We start from the raw sequence: 18,457 nt of genomic DNA on the forward strand, positions 1-18,457 counted from the left end.
GCAGAGATACTACTTTGCCAACAAAAGTCCATCTAGTCAAGGCTGTGGTTTTTCCAGTGGTCATGTATGGATGTGAGAGTTGGACTGTGAAGAAAGCTGAGCACCAAAGAATTGATGCTTTTGAACTGTGGTGTTGGAGAAGACTCTTGCGAGTCCCTTAGACTGCAAGGAGACCCAACCAGTCCATCCTAAAGGAGACCAGTCCTGGGTGTTCATTGGAAGGACTGATACTAAAGCTAAAACACCAGTACTTTGGCCACCTCATGCGAAGAGTTGACTCATTGGAAAAGACCCTGATGCTGGGAGGGGTTGGGGGCAGGAGGAGAAAGGGACGACAGAGGATGAGATGGCTGGATGGCATCACCGACTTGATGCACATGAGTTTGGGTGAACTCTGGGAGTTGGTGATGGACAGGGAGGCCTGGTGTGCTGCAATTCATGGGTCGCAAAGAGTCGGACACGACTGAGCGACTAAACTGAACTGAACTGAGGGTGTGAGATGAGTGGTTAGCTACGTCAGTCTTTTTTTACTACAACTTGTACAAATATTGACTCCTCTCTGAAGCAAGATTTTGGAAGAACAAAATACAGAGAAGAAAGATTAACAGCTTTATAGCTTTTCGTCAACTGCCCTTTTTCAGAGACTACATTTTTAAAGGAAATTTGGCTTTAATTTTTGCGGCTAATATTAAGTAAATACCTTTAAATCCCTTTGTAGTATCCACAAATACGAGAGACTATAAATAGGTCATATTCTGAAAGCAATTTCTTAATGATAAATATATCCAGGAGAAAGAATTGTCTCTTCTTCCTTAACAGTCTTCTGGTTTGTAAATCTATCCACCTAGAAAAATTGATTGGAAAAATGACTTTTCTATGTGGATATGCCAGAAACTGAACCGACTGCAAATGAAAAGTTTGTGCACATTTTTTAATATTTTAAGTATTTGTTCATGTAATTTGGTGTATTTGTAATGTAAGATTTCATTTATCAATATTCTAGACCTTTCTAATTAAATCTGTCACTTGGATTTGAACCATTTTCACTGAAACAAACTTCAAATGTAATTTCTGTTGCTATACTGAATCATCCTAAAATAGTGTTTATAAAGTATTTATAAAGCATTGTAAATTTGCTAAACTAAAAGTACCCAGGAAGGAACAACTGATAATACTCAGAAGCAAATGTTACAATTTTCCATGACAAGTATGTCACAAATGAAATTTAGACTTGCTACCATACAATCAAACTGATGAAATGTTAAAGAAAATTGTTAAGTATCTTACTCTAAATCCTAAGTCTTCTGATTTTCTTTCCTTAGTTCCACGTCTCAGCTCTTGGATACCCTGCGGTGGATGTGCAGTTAGCCTGAAAGCTTCTTTCCCACAATGTTGTTCCCTTATCTCCCTTTGTCTTCCAGAGATACTCTATCAGTGCCAGAAGTGGCCTTAGGAGCCTGTGTCTGCCAACATTGTGTGTAATTTGAGCAGCACAGGAACTCCGTCCAAGGGTCTCCTCTCTTGCATGTTATGTTGGCTGAGATTTCCTCAGTCATTTTAAGTTTTAAGAGCTTTTTAGTGTTCAAAAGTTCCTTACTAAAATGTAAATACCTAAAGGAGAAGTAAGGTCCTGCAAGAAGGGGGCATCAGTTCAGTGTGATGCACAGAAATAACGGGCAGAAAACATTCAAGATCAAATTCTAGGCTGGCTTCAGCTTCTACCTCTCACATACTCTTTCTCCATAGTACACTTGCTATTACGTTTTTAATCTTTAGCACCGCCCCCTACCCACCCGATCTCTGCTTCCTTTCGTAGCCAGGCTTCCTCTTTTTTGCATTCACTTCTCACACATTGGACATCTAGAATTCATTGTTCCCACGCTACTGAAGGGAATTTCTGTAGAGCTGTTAGCAAAATTCCAAAGTGAAGGGTCTTCTCAGTCTTTATCATTGTGGACCTTACTGTATACTCGATGTGGCCACGCCAGCCATGAAACTTTCTTAACTTGAATTCTGTAAAATCATTGACAAGAGCTATTTTTGCCTTCTCAAATCTATAGCTCTTTCTCTCTCTTTTTTTTTTTAAATCTGATACTTAAATATAGGAAATCTGTGGTTCCATCAAATCTACACCCTAGCTCACGTGATCTCAAACACATCTATAGCTTCTGTGGAGTACTTCCTTGCTAGATCTCTTACAAAAACATGTACACCTGCTCATGAACCAGATGACATGTGGTACCTCAGTTCCTATTACTGGACTTACTTTTAGCCCACACCACCTGAGTTTGCTTTTCTTCCAGTATTTACTGTCTGAGACCATTATGTACCAATTTCTCAAGTTGAAAATTAGAAAAATTTTCTTCTGTTCTTCCTATTCTTTCTCCATTCTTCAATTAGTCACTAAATAAATCCTATCTATTCCATCTTCAAGTCTTGTATCCATCTCTTTCTGTCCATCCTCAGTGGACTCGTAATATGAAGCCTGAATTATTAGTCTTATTCAGGCTTCTTGTATCTCCTCTCTTTTAGTTAGTTTTGGAGCTTCAAAGGATATTGTTTTAGATTTAAATCTAATTTTCTCACCAAGTTCCTTTTTGTTTTTTTCCGTTTCCTTTAAGAAAGAGTTCAAAATGTTTACAGTCATTCATAATGCATTCAGTAATTTATTCAGTAAACTTTGAGGACCCAGCTACTATGTGTGAGGGATACACCATTGGAAGAAAGACACAAAGTCCCAGAATTCATAGTGCCTGCATTCTACAAGGCCCTGTACAGCTGTCTGTTGCCTCTATATCTGATCATTCCTACCAATTTTCTACAAATGTCCTACTCCAGAAATGCCATGCCATTTGGGTTCACAGATGGTTTGACTACATTCTTCGTGTGCACATGTGCGTGCTTAAGTTGCTTCAGTCGCGTCCGACTCTTTGTGACCCTATATACTACCAGGCTCCTCTGTCCATGAGATTCTCTAGGCAAGAATACTGGAGTAGGTTGCCATGCACTCCTTCAGCGCATCTTCCCAACCCAGGGATTGAACCCACATCTCTTACATCTCCTGCACTGGCAGGTGGGTTCTCTACCACTAGCGCCACCTGGGAAGGCTTTTTCTTGGAATTTGTCTCTGTAATTCAGTCTGCCAGTAATAACCATCTCTAGTCTCTTATCCTCTGATCAGTATAGTGACTCCTCATATTTCCAGTTAATCTTTGTAAAGGATTTTTTATTCACCCTTCTCGCCAAACTGCTGGTCACATGCTCCTTTGGACCACTATGCATCTATATTTCTCTGTGAAAACTGTGAAGCCACCTCCCATTCATGTCTCTCTGAGAGCAGAGACATAGTTTTAAAGCATTCTTCTGGCCTCCCTGTCTCTCATACTGTTAATGGCGAATGAATGTTTATTGAATGAACATGTAAAGGTCTATAATAAAATCTTCTTGTCAGCTAACATCACAGACCAGAGGCCCAAGGGTTGGGTCTTTCTAAAATAAAATGATTTCTTTTGGGCCAGTTCCTTGAGGCAATTAAGAATGAAGAAACTATGCTCCTGAGATGCTGCTAAATTGTTGGGGTGCTTTCTGCTCATGCACACAGTTAAGTCTAATTAGACATCTTTTGTTGGCTCATGTACCTGCTCTGTCTTCATGTACTATTGCCACAGGAAGTTTGGAAAATGTTCAAATATTAGAATATAGTTACTATGATAGAAATGTTCTTTAAAAATTCAATATACGTGTGTATGTATATATATGTGCATTTTCTTGTTGTTCAGTTGCTCAGTCATATCCGACTTTTTGCAACCCTATGGACTGCAGCATCCAGACTTCCTGTCCTTCACTATCTCCCGGAGTTTGCTCATGCTCATGCCCTTTGAGTCCGTGATGCCATCCAACCATCTCATCCTTCTTCTCCTCCTTCTCTTCCTGCCCTCAGTCTTTCCCAGAATCAGGGTCTTTTCCAATAAGTCGGCTCTTCACATTAGGTGGCCAAAGATTTATGTGTATGTATATGTTTGTATTTATTCTTCTATCCTTAATCATAGTAAAATATGCTTTTTGATAAGTTTATCCCATCTTCCTCAGCCTCAACCTGTTGATAAAAGCCTGTTAATAGCCAGAGAGAGATTTAGTGCAACAGAGAAAATCCACTATTCCTACTAGAAAATCAGCTCAAAATTTGTTTCCTGCTGAGGATGAGTCAGGCAAAGCTTGAAATAAAAAGGCACAGAGACCAAATTGAAGTCACGGAAATTTATTTCTGGAATTGCAGCTAGTATGTGCTAGGACCTGTGAACCAAAAATATGTATTTTATGAGCATTAATAATATCCATGTTCACTTTTGGAAACTTATCTTTCATGTTCTTATTGTTTCATTTGTATGAATTTCCACCAAAGCTTTATAATTTGTTTTGTGAAAAGGTCCTAAACTCTTTATGCACAGTTTAAGGGGTAGCTGCACTTCTTTTCCTTTCATGTGTGGTTAGGGTCAGTAGATTGAGTTAAAGATTTTGAGAGAAATTTCAGTAGCTTGATTTTACATTTGTGGAAATTAAGACACAGAGACTTTCTTGATGTTAAAATATTACTGGTGGACTCTTCCAGGGCTGCTCCTTTCACACCAACCAAATGATTAATGAAATTTTTTTCTGGATAATATCACTAAATCATAAGTCATATTTGTGCAATCTTTCTGTGTTGATCAAGGTTCCTACCTGATTCCACTCCCAGCAGCAGAGCTAGCCAGCTGTGCAGATTTGGGGACCCTCTGCCAAGGTAGGGAGTCAACATCGTCCTCTGGAGTGTCTGTTTCTTACTTGCTGTTTTGGAAAATGTAGTTGTCATTGTTTTGAATTTTATCTTCATTTTCACTGGAGAGGCCAGAAACCAGCAAACCAGAAGAATTTCTGGATGTGTTTTAGTTGTGTGGGTGCACAGTGTAGAGAAAGAATGCATTCACACACTGGATGACCACATTTCCATAAAGCACTGAGTTTTTAAAATGTGAATAATTATATGCTATTAGGAAGGGTTGACTTCATTTTTTTCCCTCTATTTCCTCTCAAAAATATTGTCCAGTATAAATATAGCCATACGATATTTTGAAAAAGTATTCATGTCTAAAAAACAAGAGGAAAAATTAAGTTGAATAGTCAATTAAGTTTAAGACAAGGCCATGAGGCAATTTATGTGTGCAATGTAACTTAAATATTAAGATAAAAATAGTTATCTTATTACTCATATGAATGTAATTTTATTAATTATTACAGTGCATAATGACTATACTATGATCAGTATTATAATTATATATTATGTATTGAATAGTTGCATGCTGAATAATCCATAGTTGCATAAATTTTAAAATATTTTGCTTTAATTTTATCATTGCTTCTTCTGATTATCCATGACCCATTTCCATCCATTTATTCTGTTATATACTTCTTTTTGAAGTAGCATTTCTATATGCCACATTAAGAATCATGACCATGTCTTTTGTAAAGTTGGATCTTTTATTAAGAAGGTCATTGGATTAAAGTGATGGGTTAGAAGTGAGACTAAGTGAATAGAAACCTAAGCTCTCTTTTAAAGTTCCAGTGTGGAAGTAGGGTAGGCAGGGAGAAAGGGTGCAACTCATTATTATTTTTTTTTCTGAGACATTATCTCTTGATATTATTGTTGATGACTACCTTAAGATAATAAAGCCATTAAGTAGTTTCTTTTGATGAACTCAGTGTGGTTTTAAAATAGTTAAATGAAATTTTAAAAAGCCTTAATTTTGCTTAGTTCAAGCCGTGAAGGTTTTTTTTAATTTTAATTTTTTTTAAATCTGAGACTTAGATGTATTTTGCATTACATAAATATAACTGATTGTTCACAATTTAAAAATATAAAAGATTTCAAAAAGAATCCTCATTCTTAAGTGTTGTATATTATTTTTGAATGAAAAAGTTATTTTAGTTAAGAATAGACATTTTGAATAAGAAATTCAATATTTTCTAAAGATCCTTTGGAAGGTAATTCTTTTTATAATTAGTGAAATGTTTTAAATTTAGGTAATTTTTTTCTAATTAAAAGATGCAATCCAGGGATCAAACTTAGGTCTCCCCTGTTGCAGGTGGATGGATTCTTTACCATCTGAATCACCAAGGAAGCCCATTTAAAAGAAATATGTAACAAATAGTTATTGTACATAGAAATGTACATCTTATACAAATATACTCCTAAGATAAACTCAAAGGAAAATTATATGTGTAGTTATTTTACTACTTACATTGTTCCTCCAGAATCCCTTAGAAAGATATTATCAAAACATTACGTAGGGTTTAATATTTGAGTTTTAGTAGAATCAGAAACATAGCTTTGACATACTGCTTTGAAAAATCCCTCCTGTAAGGCTTGCCCTTATGAAATCCATTTTGTCCATCATTGTTTAGTAAAGTTATTGGAATCTTTAAATGATTGATGTCATCCATTTCATTCTCTTTTTTTCCTTCACATTTATCTTCTCTAGGAGAAGTATATTTTCTTCTGAAATTTTATTTTGCTACTCTCAGTGTATCAGAAAGACTGACTTAGTTTAGATAATTTTCAAGCTGACAGGTGGTGCTCAGACTTCCTTCTCTAGCCTTTCTTGTTAGAGACTTAGGAGACTGAGTTCTAGGAAGGTTCATTCATTTACTGTGTGATCATCAGCCTCTTGATAGCAAACTTAGGTCTAGAATCGAATGTTCTTTCTCCATTCTCTTTGTGCCAGTTCCAGACTCTTGTACAAGATGGCACCAAAGACCATGGGAACAGATTCTTAATGTGCTATAGAAGGCATTGCTTCATTTTATACATTATAACCTTGAAACTTGTGTTTAGTGGCAAGAAATGGTTTCTGTTCCTCCTCTATATATTTTCATGCATCAATTATAGATTGCTTATCCATATTAACTTTCATGTGCTTTTTGCAAAATTACATCTTTCTCATCTTTATTACCAGCTACTGTAAACCCTCCTAGTACTACATCACCCACTGTCACCACTAACATGCCTGTTACTAACAGAACCGATAAACAAAGGAATGGTAAGAAATCGTTACCTTTTATATTTGTAGTATGTCTGACTTGATGAACACCTGTATTCCAAAGATGGAAATATCTAATGTTCCAACAAAGTGTCTGTTGTTAAAATCAATTGGTACATTTGTACATCTGCAAGACTAGTAAAATAAATATCATTTGATTGCCTGGAGTTCCCCAAATAACCAATGGAATGAGTACACATCTAGTATCACGTCTCTGAATTTTAGCTAAAATTTCTTTCAAAGGAAGCTTTCAGGGAAAGACATTAGTTAAATGGAATGAGTTTGCATTATACTAGAGATCCAAGAAGAAAATATTTATGGAGTTCTGCCAGGTTATTCTCTAAAGAAACCTGTTTTAAAGAATTTTGTAATCTCAAAAAACTACATAATTTTAGTAATTTAATTTCTCACTGAGGCCAACGTTATGTTCAAACATTTGTGACATTTAGATCATTTTTATACAGTAATACTTTGCTCTTTGTTTTTATTTATTGAGGAATAATGGCTACCTCCAGTATTCTCACCTGGAGAATTCCATGGACAGAGGCGCTTACTGGGCTACAGTCCATGGATTCGCAGTCAGACACAGCTGAGCAACTAACACACACACACCATAGTTAGAATGTGATTGGATATTAACTAAATCATAAATCAATTTTTGACTGACAAAACTTCAAGTAACTGCCAATACTTCCTGTTTTTTCCTTGTACAAATACATTTCTGTTTATATTATTTATAATTTGCAAAGTTACATAAGATAAGAAATGAACCAGGGAAATGCGAGATTGATTATTTAATCTGCTACCTATATTGACTACATACATAGCTTTTTGGTAATTCAGAGTAAGTGGTTTCAGTTTCTTCTGAAAAAGCGAAATTCCAATCAGGTGACCACATCATTGCCTCAAACACAAGTAATATTCTCAAATATGAGGTATTAGAAACAAAGGAATTTTCTCAACCTCAGTCATTTAACTTGCAAGGCCAAGACATCTGTGATGTATCACCAGGGACCAAAACCCAGAGAAGAGGAACTGGCATAGTTTCCTTTTTTCATTTTTTCTTCTGGCTTTGGGGGTTACACCAACTTCCTCTGTAAGGACATTTAAATTGAAAGTATGGAATATTTTACATGAAACGTAGATATAAATTTCATTAGGGTTATAAAGACATCGATTCAGGGAAGTGTTTATGGTTATTCTGGTAGTTAGGCCAAGGAGATTTATGATGGAGCAAAAATTCCAGCAACCCCCAAGAAAGCAAAAGCAGCTGAAATTTCCAGTGCATATTTCACATGGACTCTAGCCAGTAGATGGGAATATTATAATTCTAACTAAGTATTTCACTCTTTGTATGAACATACAAAGAGCCTCTGTGGCATTCGCCCTCCAGGACTGGCACATCCTCTACTGCCCAAGAACGTTTACATGATGCTTCAGAGTCCTCGACTTGGTGGAGTGGAGCTGTATTCACTCAATCATGTCATTTCTGACATTCTTGAAGAGAGCCTTGTTCAGTCCATCTCTCTCTGCGTCATAGCCTTCATGGGCGTATCAACAAAAAAAGCAAATGTTAGAATCAGTTCAAATGGTTTGATTTGGCCACTTTAAAGAAAGAAAACTCGAATTCAGATCACTCTTGATAAAAATGTAATCTGAGCACTTAAAAATATTTGAAAGCCCTCATGTTGTAGAAATAGTCTCAAATTCTGTACTCAAATTTATGCAGCATCTCAATTTTACCACATCCTTGAACCGTCTCTACTATTTATAATAGGTTTTTTCCCCCAAAAATTGACTCACTTTTTTACTTAAACATTTATATTTATATGGGAAAATATCACAGTTGTAAACTGAAACTAGTACTGCTTGTCTTAAAATAGAAATGTAAAGTGAAAATAAATATAATGAAAACAACGCTACTGAATTCTCTCTATATCCAATTGCCTTCTCACATCTCAGCACTTGAAGCCTTCATTATTTTTTTAAAAAGGGAGGGTTACAAGACCCACTGTAATTAAGTTTTTTGTCTTTGGTGTAGTTAAATTTGAAATAATTGAAAAGAGAATTACTTGTTTACCTTGTGAATAAATGGGATTTAATGTCCTATTCTAGACTATCTGAGATCATTCACATGCTATCAGCAATTTCAAATACACTTTTCTTGGGAAACTGATGTAGTAAACATTCTCAGGCCTCAGATCTGATATGTTAGAGAATGCTGTTTTGTTCACTGTAAGAAAGATACACAGCTATCAGATCTGTTATCTACCTTATCCAGTCTTATAAACTCTGCACTATCAAAGAAATCTACTATCAAAGAAATCTAATTCATTAGTCGTGATATGCTGGTGTGGTGAGGGAAGAGGGATTTAAATTGTTTGGCAATCAGATGTATTTTTTGAGTACATCAAGAGAATTTGTTTTCATGGCTTTAGTGAAATGTCCCTATTCCCTTGCATAAAGTTATTTTTGTTATTTTTCAATAGGATTTTAATCTGATAGTTCAGATTATATACTAAGAAAATCTTATCTTTTAAGCTACTTTTCACAAACATATTTCTATATGAGGAACAACTTAGGTATTCCCACAAATAACCTTTGTGCCTTTTCTACTGCATTCCCAAGAAAAGCTCTTGGACTTATTATTATTTCTATTCCAAATTATATGTTCTATGCTTGAAGCATCACTGTACTGCTGCTGAATATTAAACTTTTGTGAGGTTAGCACAAGCAATCAAAGTAAGAAACTGACTTTGTTAGTCCTTATTATTCTTCTAAAAATCTACAAGTGCAAATTGTATCACTGCTTCTAGTTTCTCACATACATTTGACTACTCAAAAAAATTCACTCTAAGGGTATTCATGTGGACCCAACAATCAATCTAGCTTTATATGCCAAATAACTTAAAGAAATTGTATGTGTGATGAGCAGTACTCTAGTCATATGATAAATGCCACTGTCTACTATAATTGCCTCTGCACCAGTCAAAGCAGTCATCTTGAATGTAAAATAGCATTTAATTTCTACTTTAAAATCTATCTTTTCAAATGTGTATTTTAAAACCCACCTTTTCAAACCTACTTCATTCCCTTGAATGGAGAATAGTCTCATTTCTAAATGTTCCAAGAAATTCTGAGAAGAGTGTTAAGAAAATTAAAAAAGGAAAAGATCTACAGCCAGGCATATGTTTTGATACCAGATCTGTTATGGCAAGTAATGGTTTCTGCTTTGAAGTTTTGTGGGGCTGGAAGAGTCATCTAATTGGAAAAAAGTGTCACGCATTCTTTAGACTGGGATGTCATTATTAGGACAATACATACAGCTTTTGAAGTCTCTGGAACAGATGAAGATTTGTGAATAGCTTTCTTATTGAGAAACCATAGGATTTGTAGGAGAAGGTGACTTGATTACCAGAATGACCTGGAAAAGTCTGCATCGGTGTCTCAACTGTGCATTTTCTGCAGTGGCAATGCTTAAGCCACTTATTTTGCTGCAGTCCAAAACCTTTCTCACCAGACCTTCAGTGGATATTTTATCTTGCTTTGACAATTCATTCTTGGGCATTTCTTCGGATTACTTGTTGACTACATTATCCAAAAATTTTAAATAAGTATAACAAGTAGACAGCATTGAATAATTTTTGCTGAATATATAAATATCTCATTCTGAGGCTTCTGAAGCAAGACTGTATGAAAAAAGATCCATAGCATGGGTGAATCTCCAGCACTTAGGAGTAGGTGGTTTGGTATAGTCATAGATTTTATTTGCCATAAACAACATAACACTGGGAAGAGTCCTATAGGGATTTAGACTGACTCTGATATGGAATGTCTTTCTCATTTATAAAAACAGTGAATTAGAAAAAGAAGTGAGAAATATTTTAAATTAAAAAAATCTTAAATGTTTGGATGCTTCTGTAAAATTTCAGAAATGTGAGTGATTAAAATACTCATTTTTAATATTTTGCAGGATTCTCCTGAGAGGGCAAGACTGCAATTCCTAACACAGACACACGCTTTAGGTCTCCATCTAGTGGTAGCTTGTCAGTTTTAATACTTAACTGGCATCAGGGAACATGCACAGAATACCCCTTGATTCCTAACATTGGTGTAGAATCTTGGACTTCTGGAACTTAAATTCCTTCTGAGTCATTCAGAATGTCCACGATTTGATATGATAAGGTCTACAGTGTAAATTTGTTTGTTTATTTGTTTGCCTGACTTATTATCATTTATTTTACATACACTCCTGTAATTTTTCATTCAGAATATTTTTTAAAGGAAGATAAAGTTAAGGTTATTAAAATATCTGAAGAGTTTTAGAAGCTGGACTTCTAATAACTTAGTATGCATAAATTAAATATCCTGGGACTTACACTGATCTCACAGACATATTATTACATCTGAGAGTGGTGATTTTTTTTTTGAAGCATGAGTTTCTGACCCCTATACTGGAAAACCTTCCTTTAGGAGTGTGACTGGAATTTGCATTTTGGTAGGTTTGGGAGTTCCTAGGAGACATACTTTTGTACTTTTATGTACTACTTCCCCCAAATCTTCATTAAATCTTTTCCCCATTGCTTTAATAATATATTTTTACATTTGCTATGCATATTTTGGCTTCCCCAGTGGCTCAGCAGTAAGCAGTAAAGTCTCCACCTATAATGCAGGAGATACAGGTTTGATCCCTGGGTTGGGAAGATCCCCTGGAGAAGGAAATAACAACCCACTCTAGTATTTTTGCCTGGGAAATTCCATGGACAGAGGAGCCTGGAAGGTTACAGTCCATGGGGTTACAAAAGAGCAGGACATGACTGAGCGACTAAACAACAAACAACATGTGTATTTTACTCATGTTTATAAGCGTGGAGATAGATGATTGATTGACAATAATGAAGAATCAACTTTTTTTCTCTGCATGATCTACCATATTTAAAGAGTCCTTTTCTCATTACTATTTGTAGTAAGATATCCTTTAGCACATATCTAGAGAAATTTAGCAAACCCTGGCTGGTCAGTTTGATTTTCATTAAAAAAAAAAAAGAAAAATATGTATGTATGGCAGACTACTTTAAAGATTGCCCTTCTCTCCTGCAAAAAAGCACAACTTCCTTCTGACATAGGATTGTCTTTTACAAGCAAGTCCAGTTAAAAATCCATCTGCAAATATTGTTTGTTTTTTCCTCCTTAACTTGATAACAATTGACTGCACTTACGGAATTTCGATGAAAAAATCTGGTGAAAATGAACCCAACAACTTAAGTAGAAGAAAATGCTTTAGTGGGGCAGGGGAAAGAGGATAGAGAAAATAAGGGTCTGTGGGTGAAAAATACGTGATACCTGTTCGTTTCCAAATTAAGTTCTGTCCATCATCTTACTCAAGTTTTCACATCTCAAACTATCATTCTTCATAATGTTAGAAAAGGATAATTTTTGGTTACAGGAAATCAAATTGTACATGAAAAATCATTTAACAGACAGTAGGGAGAAATGTATAGAATTAAGAATTAAGAAGGAACATATATAGGTGATAATTTAGAAGCAATGACTTATCTATAAGTAAACTAAATGATAACTATTTCTAAAAAGTTGCAAGGTGACTGAAAATAACCTGTGCAGAAAATTTCTGTACCTATGTAGAAGGCATTTCTTAGTTGTTCAGTCATGTCTGACTCTTTGCTACCCCATGGGCTGTACAGTCCATGAAATTTTCCAGGCCAGAATACTGGAGTGGGTAGCCTTTCCCTTCTCAGGGGATCTTCCTAACCCAGGGATTGAACCCAGGTCTTCCGCATTGCTGGTGGATTCTTTATCAGCTGAGCCACAAGGGAAGCCCTTGTGTGAAATTATGTCATTATAAATGTAAGCTGATAAGTGTATGACTGTAAAATATAACTAATGGACTGAATCCTATTTCCAATGGACAGATGGGATTATTTATAGAATTTCCATAGTGCTTCAAAACATCCTTCCTCACCCCGAGGTGAAAGTACAGAGCAAGGTGGCCGAATGGGTAAGTGGATTGTAAAATTTCTGTTTTGGGCTTTAAACTAATCTCTGGAAATCTGGGAAAGACTTTACTGTCTAACTGAACCCACAGATCATACTGAAATAAAGATACTGTTCATTATAAATGTATGGAAGTGTAAGTGAAGTATTGCACTTTTGAATAAAAAGTGAGGTATTGTTGAATAAAGGACAAGAAAGTGAGCCTAATGGGCTCTTATGTCAAAGAAGAAAAGAATAGCACAAACGGAAAAGTATTTTGAGAGGTATCTTTATTTACTGTAATAGTCGTACATTTTTAGCACTGTTTGAGTCCTTGATTCAAAAACCAAGTGTATAAAAAGTATATCATGAATATCTTCCACCCATCCTTGACACTCATCTGCCTAGAAACCAACTTATGTGCTTGGAAATCACTGTGCATTTTTCTTGTTTTTTTTTCTGAGAATTTATGAATGTAAAAGAAAATGACTATACATTCTTATGTTTTTCTTTTTACATTAAAAATAGAATATTGTACACAGCAGTCTACACTGTACTAGATATTTGGGTTATAATTTATTTAACCAATATTCTATTGGTGAAAATTTTGGTAATTTCTAATTTTAAAAACTAAACATTTTATTTTATTATTTTATAAATGCATGTTATATATATACATTATATAAATATATAAATACACATTATAAATACATGTTAATGATTTTTTCCTTCTCTGATATAATATCAAAAATTTAATTTCCCATAGGTTTATATTTTTTATTATTTTATTTCCTACCTACAGCATATTTTGGGACCTTGTACTGCTTTTATTTACTACTACAGTTCAGACAATTTTTGTGGAAAAAGTAATTTGTCATTTGGGTATACATTCTGAAGTAAGAAAAATGGATTTCTTATGTGGTAGGGCATATACCAAGGCCGCATTTCTAATAAATGTGGCCTCGGTAGCAAAAAAATGTTAAACCATACACTGACAGATAGTGATGATAATACTTTATATATATATAAGTATATATACTTTCTTCAGGTATGTGTATATGTATATATATTTGAAGAATGGTAGGAAAACATAGTTTTATTTTTAAAGGCTGCACCCTTTGCAACAAGTTACCCACAGAAAACAAAAGTATGTAATTAACAACTCTGTTACAAAAATTGAGGCAGGGAAGTAAAATCTAGTAGAAATCAAAGAAAAGTACTACTGTCAACTTTCTGAAATGACATATTAACCTTAGCAGCTAATTCAAACACTAGATGTATTGAATTTCTAAATGGAGAGAGGGCTTTACTGAATGAGTTTAATCTTGCATCCCGTTTTCTTTCACATTCTTTCTGCTTTTTTAAAGTCAGAATGTTTTCAAAAGATAAAGTTTTTTAAATTTATTTTATTGAAGTATAGTTGATTTTCAATGTTGCGTTAGTCAAAAGATAGAATTCTTTATTCTCATTCTCAAATGGACCACTTCTAATGTTATTAATTCTGTAAATCAGCATTCATTGGGGAGTTTATGCTTTAGGCAAGGTATAATTTTACATTTATATTTATTTCATGCATGGTTTTCAACATAGCATCGTTTTTCATATGAAACTAAACTTAAATGGACATTTCTCCTTAAGACATAAGATACGAAAGCAGGTGTTTGGTAACAGAGAAGGTATAAGTGGTGTCCCTATTTCATATTATTACTATTTACAATTTAAAAATAATTTAATGCTTCTTTCCAGAATTTCCTAGAATTTACATTCAATTTAAAAATGCTCACAAGGAAGGCTAAATGTGTGTATGAAACAAGACCTAAAAAACCTCTTTGGAGGTGATATATAAATAAGAGAATTTCATGTCAGTAAAGAAATCAAAATATTTTGTGATTGTATTGGACGTATGGAAGGTTTTTTTTTTGTTTTTCATGGAGAGGAATCCATTGCTTCATTAAAAAGTTTAGTGCTGAGACCCATAAAAATTGTTAAATGACCACATAATTATCAATAACACAATTCTCCATAATGTTGAACTTATCTTTGTTTTTAAAGGTCTATATTGTTAATTTATTATTTTTCTTACTACTGATATTCTTATAAGATGATAATTGCTAGAAAAACATGTGTTAATGCACCTCGGTGTTTGTTGAATGAAGAATGTGGAAGGTGTGTATTGTGCTGGTCTTTCCTGTGTACTCTGTTGTGGATCAGTTCTCAGTGGTACAGCTAACTTGAAAGCCCATTATAGAGAAAGCCCTAGTAATATAGGCTAAAGAGGAAAGTATAATGTTTCCATTCAGATAGACTTGGGTTCCAATCTGGGATCGGTTACTTCTTAGTTGCAGCTGGGTGAGCTGTTTCATCTCCCTGAAGCTTAGTTTCTTTGCGTAATAGGTGGGAGGATAGTGCAGATAATACCTATCTCATTAGCTGTTGTGAGAATGAAAGAAAAGACATTGGTAAATTTCTTGGCATACAGTGCCTCAGTAACTGTTATCTGTACCTTTCTTTCATTCCTTTAGCTCTTTGGAATTTTCGCAGGGTCTTATTCCAGTAACAATTAATGGGAGAGAAGAAACTGGATTTAAGTTTCTTTTTTTTAAAGTGTTAATTCAAACTCACCATTTCCATTGTATTTTCAGCTCAATTCAACCTTCCAGAATTGGAACTACACTGTTTACGTGGTTAATATCAGGTAAGTGACAGAATAAATTGAGAAACAGAAAGTAGTGTCTAGGGGACTTGCCTGGCAGCCAGTGGTTAAGACTCTGTGCTTCCACTGCAAGGGGCACAGGTTCGATTCCTGTTAGGGGAACTAAGATCCCACATGCCCTCCCCTCCCTCTGCCACATGCGAAAAAACAGGAGTGTCTAATTTAATACCACTCTCTCTCTGTGGTTATACCTACACACACATACACATGAAAATACAGAAATACACACTATACTCACAATCTTTCTAAATAACTATATATCATTGCTTTGCACAAAAAGCTTCAATAGTGCAGTAATGGTTTAAAAAAATTTTGATTGTGGATCTCAATAATTTTTTAAAAATTTAGCTTTTTTAGTCCTCCCAAAATATATTTGTAATTTTAAATAAATTTTATGTCTGCATGTGTGTATGTGTATATTACTTAACAAATATATGGTATCATGTAATATAAATAGAAATTAGTTGCTTCTCACACATCAATAGATCATCAAGAGCACTCCCTGGTTTGCATGCACCTGTTTGAAGACCATTTTTTCTATAAAGTAAGACATCTATAGTGTGATTGCAACCTAGCCTTTCAAAATTAACTTTCACTAATCTTCTATTTAAATACTCCATGAATCTCTAGCAGAAGAGATTTTCCACCTGTGTTATCTGCCTGTCTTCCTCTGCACCTTGATTTTATAGTTTTATAGTTTCTAAAGTGTATTTGTGCTGTTCTTTGCTTAGTCACTCAGTCATGTCTGACTCTTTGCAACCCCGTGGACTATAGCCCACCAGGCTCCTCTGTCCATGGGATTCTCCAGGCAAGAATGCTGGAGTGGGTTGCCATGTCCTCCTCCAGGGGATCTTCCCAACCCAGGGATCAAAGCCAGGTCTCTCTCATTTACTGTCCGAGCCACCAGGGAAGCCCTAAACATGTATTCTATGAACGTGAGATATATCAATAATATATCTCACAGAAAAGAGGATCAAAGAGTGAAATTAGTTCAGGAGCAAGTTTCTGTATATCCGAGCATCTCAGGTTCTTTCATGTACTGATATGCATTATAAAATCTTCAAAAGAGAGAGAAGGCATGTAGTTCCAAGTTTTATTTGGCCATGGAGCTGATTTGTCTCAGGCTTAAAAGGAACTAGGACCTCTGAAGACACATTTGCTAACACTGGCTTAGAACGTCCTCTCTGCCTATTCCTCTCACCTCCTCAAATTTTGTTGCTGATGGTGCAGCAGATGAAGTTGATAATGAATATGCGCGCATGCATGCTAAGTCGCTTCAGTCGAGTCTGACTCTTTGCGACCCTGTGGACCATAACCCGCCAGGCTCCTCTGCCTATCGGGATTCTACAAGCAAGAATACTGCATTGGGTTGCCGTGCCCTCTTCCAGGGGATCTTTGTGTCCTGGGGATCAAACCCTTGTCTCTTACATCTCCTGCACTGACAAGCGGGTTCTTTATCACTAGTGCCACCTGGGAAGCCCTGATAACAAATATTCCTGTTTGTATTTACAGTTTTCACCTGAGCACTGGAGAGGACAAGATTAAAGTGAGGAGAAGCGTTGTGACTGACCAAAGGTAACGCTGACAAGATCTCGCAGAAAATGTGACGTCTTTTCTTGTGTTCTCTGTTTTAAATGTCTTGTAGAGAAATAAAATCAAGGAGGTAGGAGAGAAATGTTTATTTTGAGTAGCACATTTAAATTATTTCTTTAGCCCTAATGAACAAATCTTTCTTTTTTCCTGTAGTTAAAACTAATATAAGCAGACTCAGTAGAGATATACATCTGATAAAAAAAATAATTCAGAATTGGAACATTTATTATTTTTAGTATTGATAATTCCAGTGTATGATAACCTATTACCTGTTATTTGATATTTCATAGACCTTCAAAGAAAAAAAATAATTATAGTGTTATTTTAAGTACTTATGTACAGTAGCATCTAATAATATGGGTAATAGGTGCTGAAATATTTTCAGCATCCAAAGCCATCAGCTAATTTTCTGAAGTCTTCATTTTTGAATTTATATCAAGGTCATGACTTAAGCAAGCAGGTAATTTAATAGATATGTTCACCATATATAAATAGTTGACATTTAAAGACCAACTGTTCAAGAGTGCTCTGTAGTAAAAAAACAATGTAAACTCCCAAATAAAATACATGAAGTTGTGTCAGGTCATATACTGCAAATCCGCAGAATAAAAAAAGGCAGTTGAAAAGCAAAAGTTCACATCTCTTACCCAGTTTCAATTGACTGAGTTGATCTGTGTATTTACAACTATAAGGATGGAATATATTTCTTTTCAGGTCATATATTCTTATAAGAGAAGCTAGTAATAAAATTTCATGTGAGAGTTGACCAGAGAGTTTTCTTATTTTTTTTTTTTTTTCTATTCAGAAAAACACATGTTTCTCTATTCATTAGAAAAACACACGTCTTTAAGATTATATTTCAAATTTACCATTTCTGTGTATATTCAACAGACTGGATTGGACCATCTGATTAGGGAAAGTTATTGTTTATTTTCTAGAATTGTTCCTTTTTCTTTATGATCTGAAGATCAGAGTAATGTGTTTAATGTATCTTAACACTGTCTTCTTGATGGTAACAGGATTTTTCTCCTTGATTTAGCCAAATAAATTCTTCTCCAAACCTTCCTGCTAGATCATATTGAACCTG

General features: G+C 35.0%; 1 protein-coding gene across 4 annotated transcripts in view; it reads left to right on the plus strand.

Moving 5' to 3' along the window:
- GPR126 (G protein-coupled receptor 126) overlaps positions 1 to 18,457 on the plus strand; it is a 154,050-nt gene that overhangs the window by 81,664 nt on the left and 53,929 nt on the right. For 3 of the 4 annotated variants that reach the window (XM_010851440.1, XM_010851443.1, XM_010851441.1), the window contains exons 5-9: positions 4,712 to 4,780; positions 6,990 to 7,073; positions 13,004 to 13,089; positions 15,707 to 15,759; positions 17,290 to 17,352. In XM_010851440.1, coding sequence (XP_010849742.1) covers positions 4,712 to 4,780; positions 6,990 to 7,073; positions 13,004 to 13,089; positions 15,707 to 15,759; positions 17,290 to 17,352 — 355 coding nt within the window. The remainder of the gene's footprint in view (positions 1 to 4,711; positions 4,781 to 6,989; positions 7,074 to 13,003; positions 13,090 to 15,706; positions 15,760 to 17,289; positions 17,353 to 18,457) is intronic. The other variant, XM_010851442.1, reaches the window with a different exon arrangement.

This window comes from Bison bison, unplaced genomic scaffold, assembly GCF_000754665.1.
Source record: "Bison bison bison isolate TAMUID 2011002044 unplaced genomic scaffold, Bison_UMD1.0 scf7180017864303, whole genome shotgun sequence".
Lineage (NCBI taxonomy): Eukaryota > Metazoa > Chordata > Mammalia > Artiodactyla > Bovidae > Bison > Bison bison.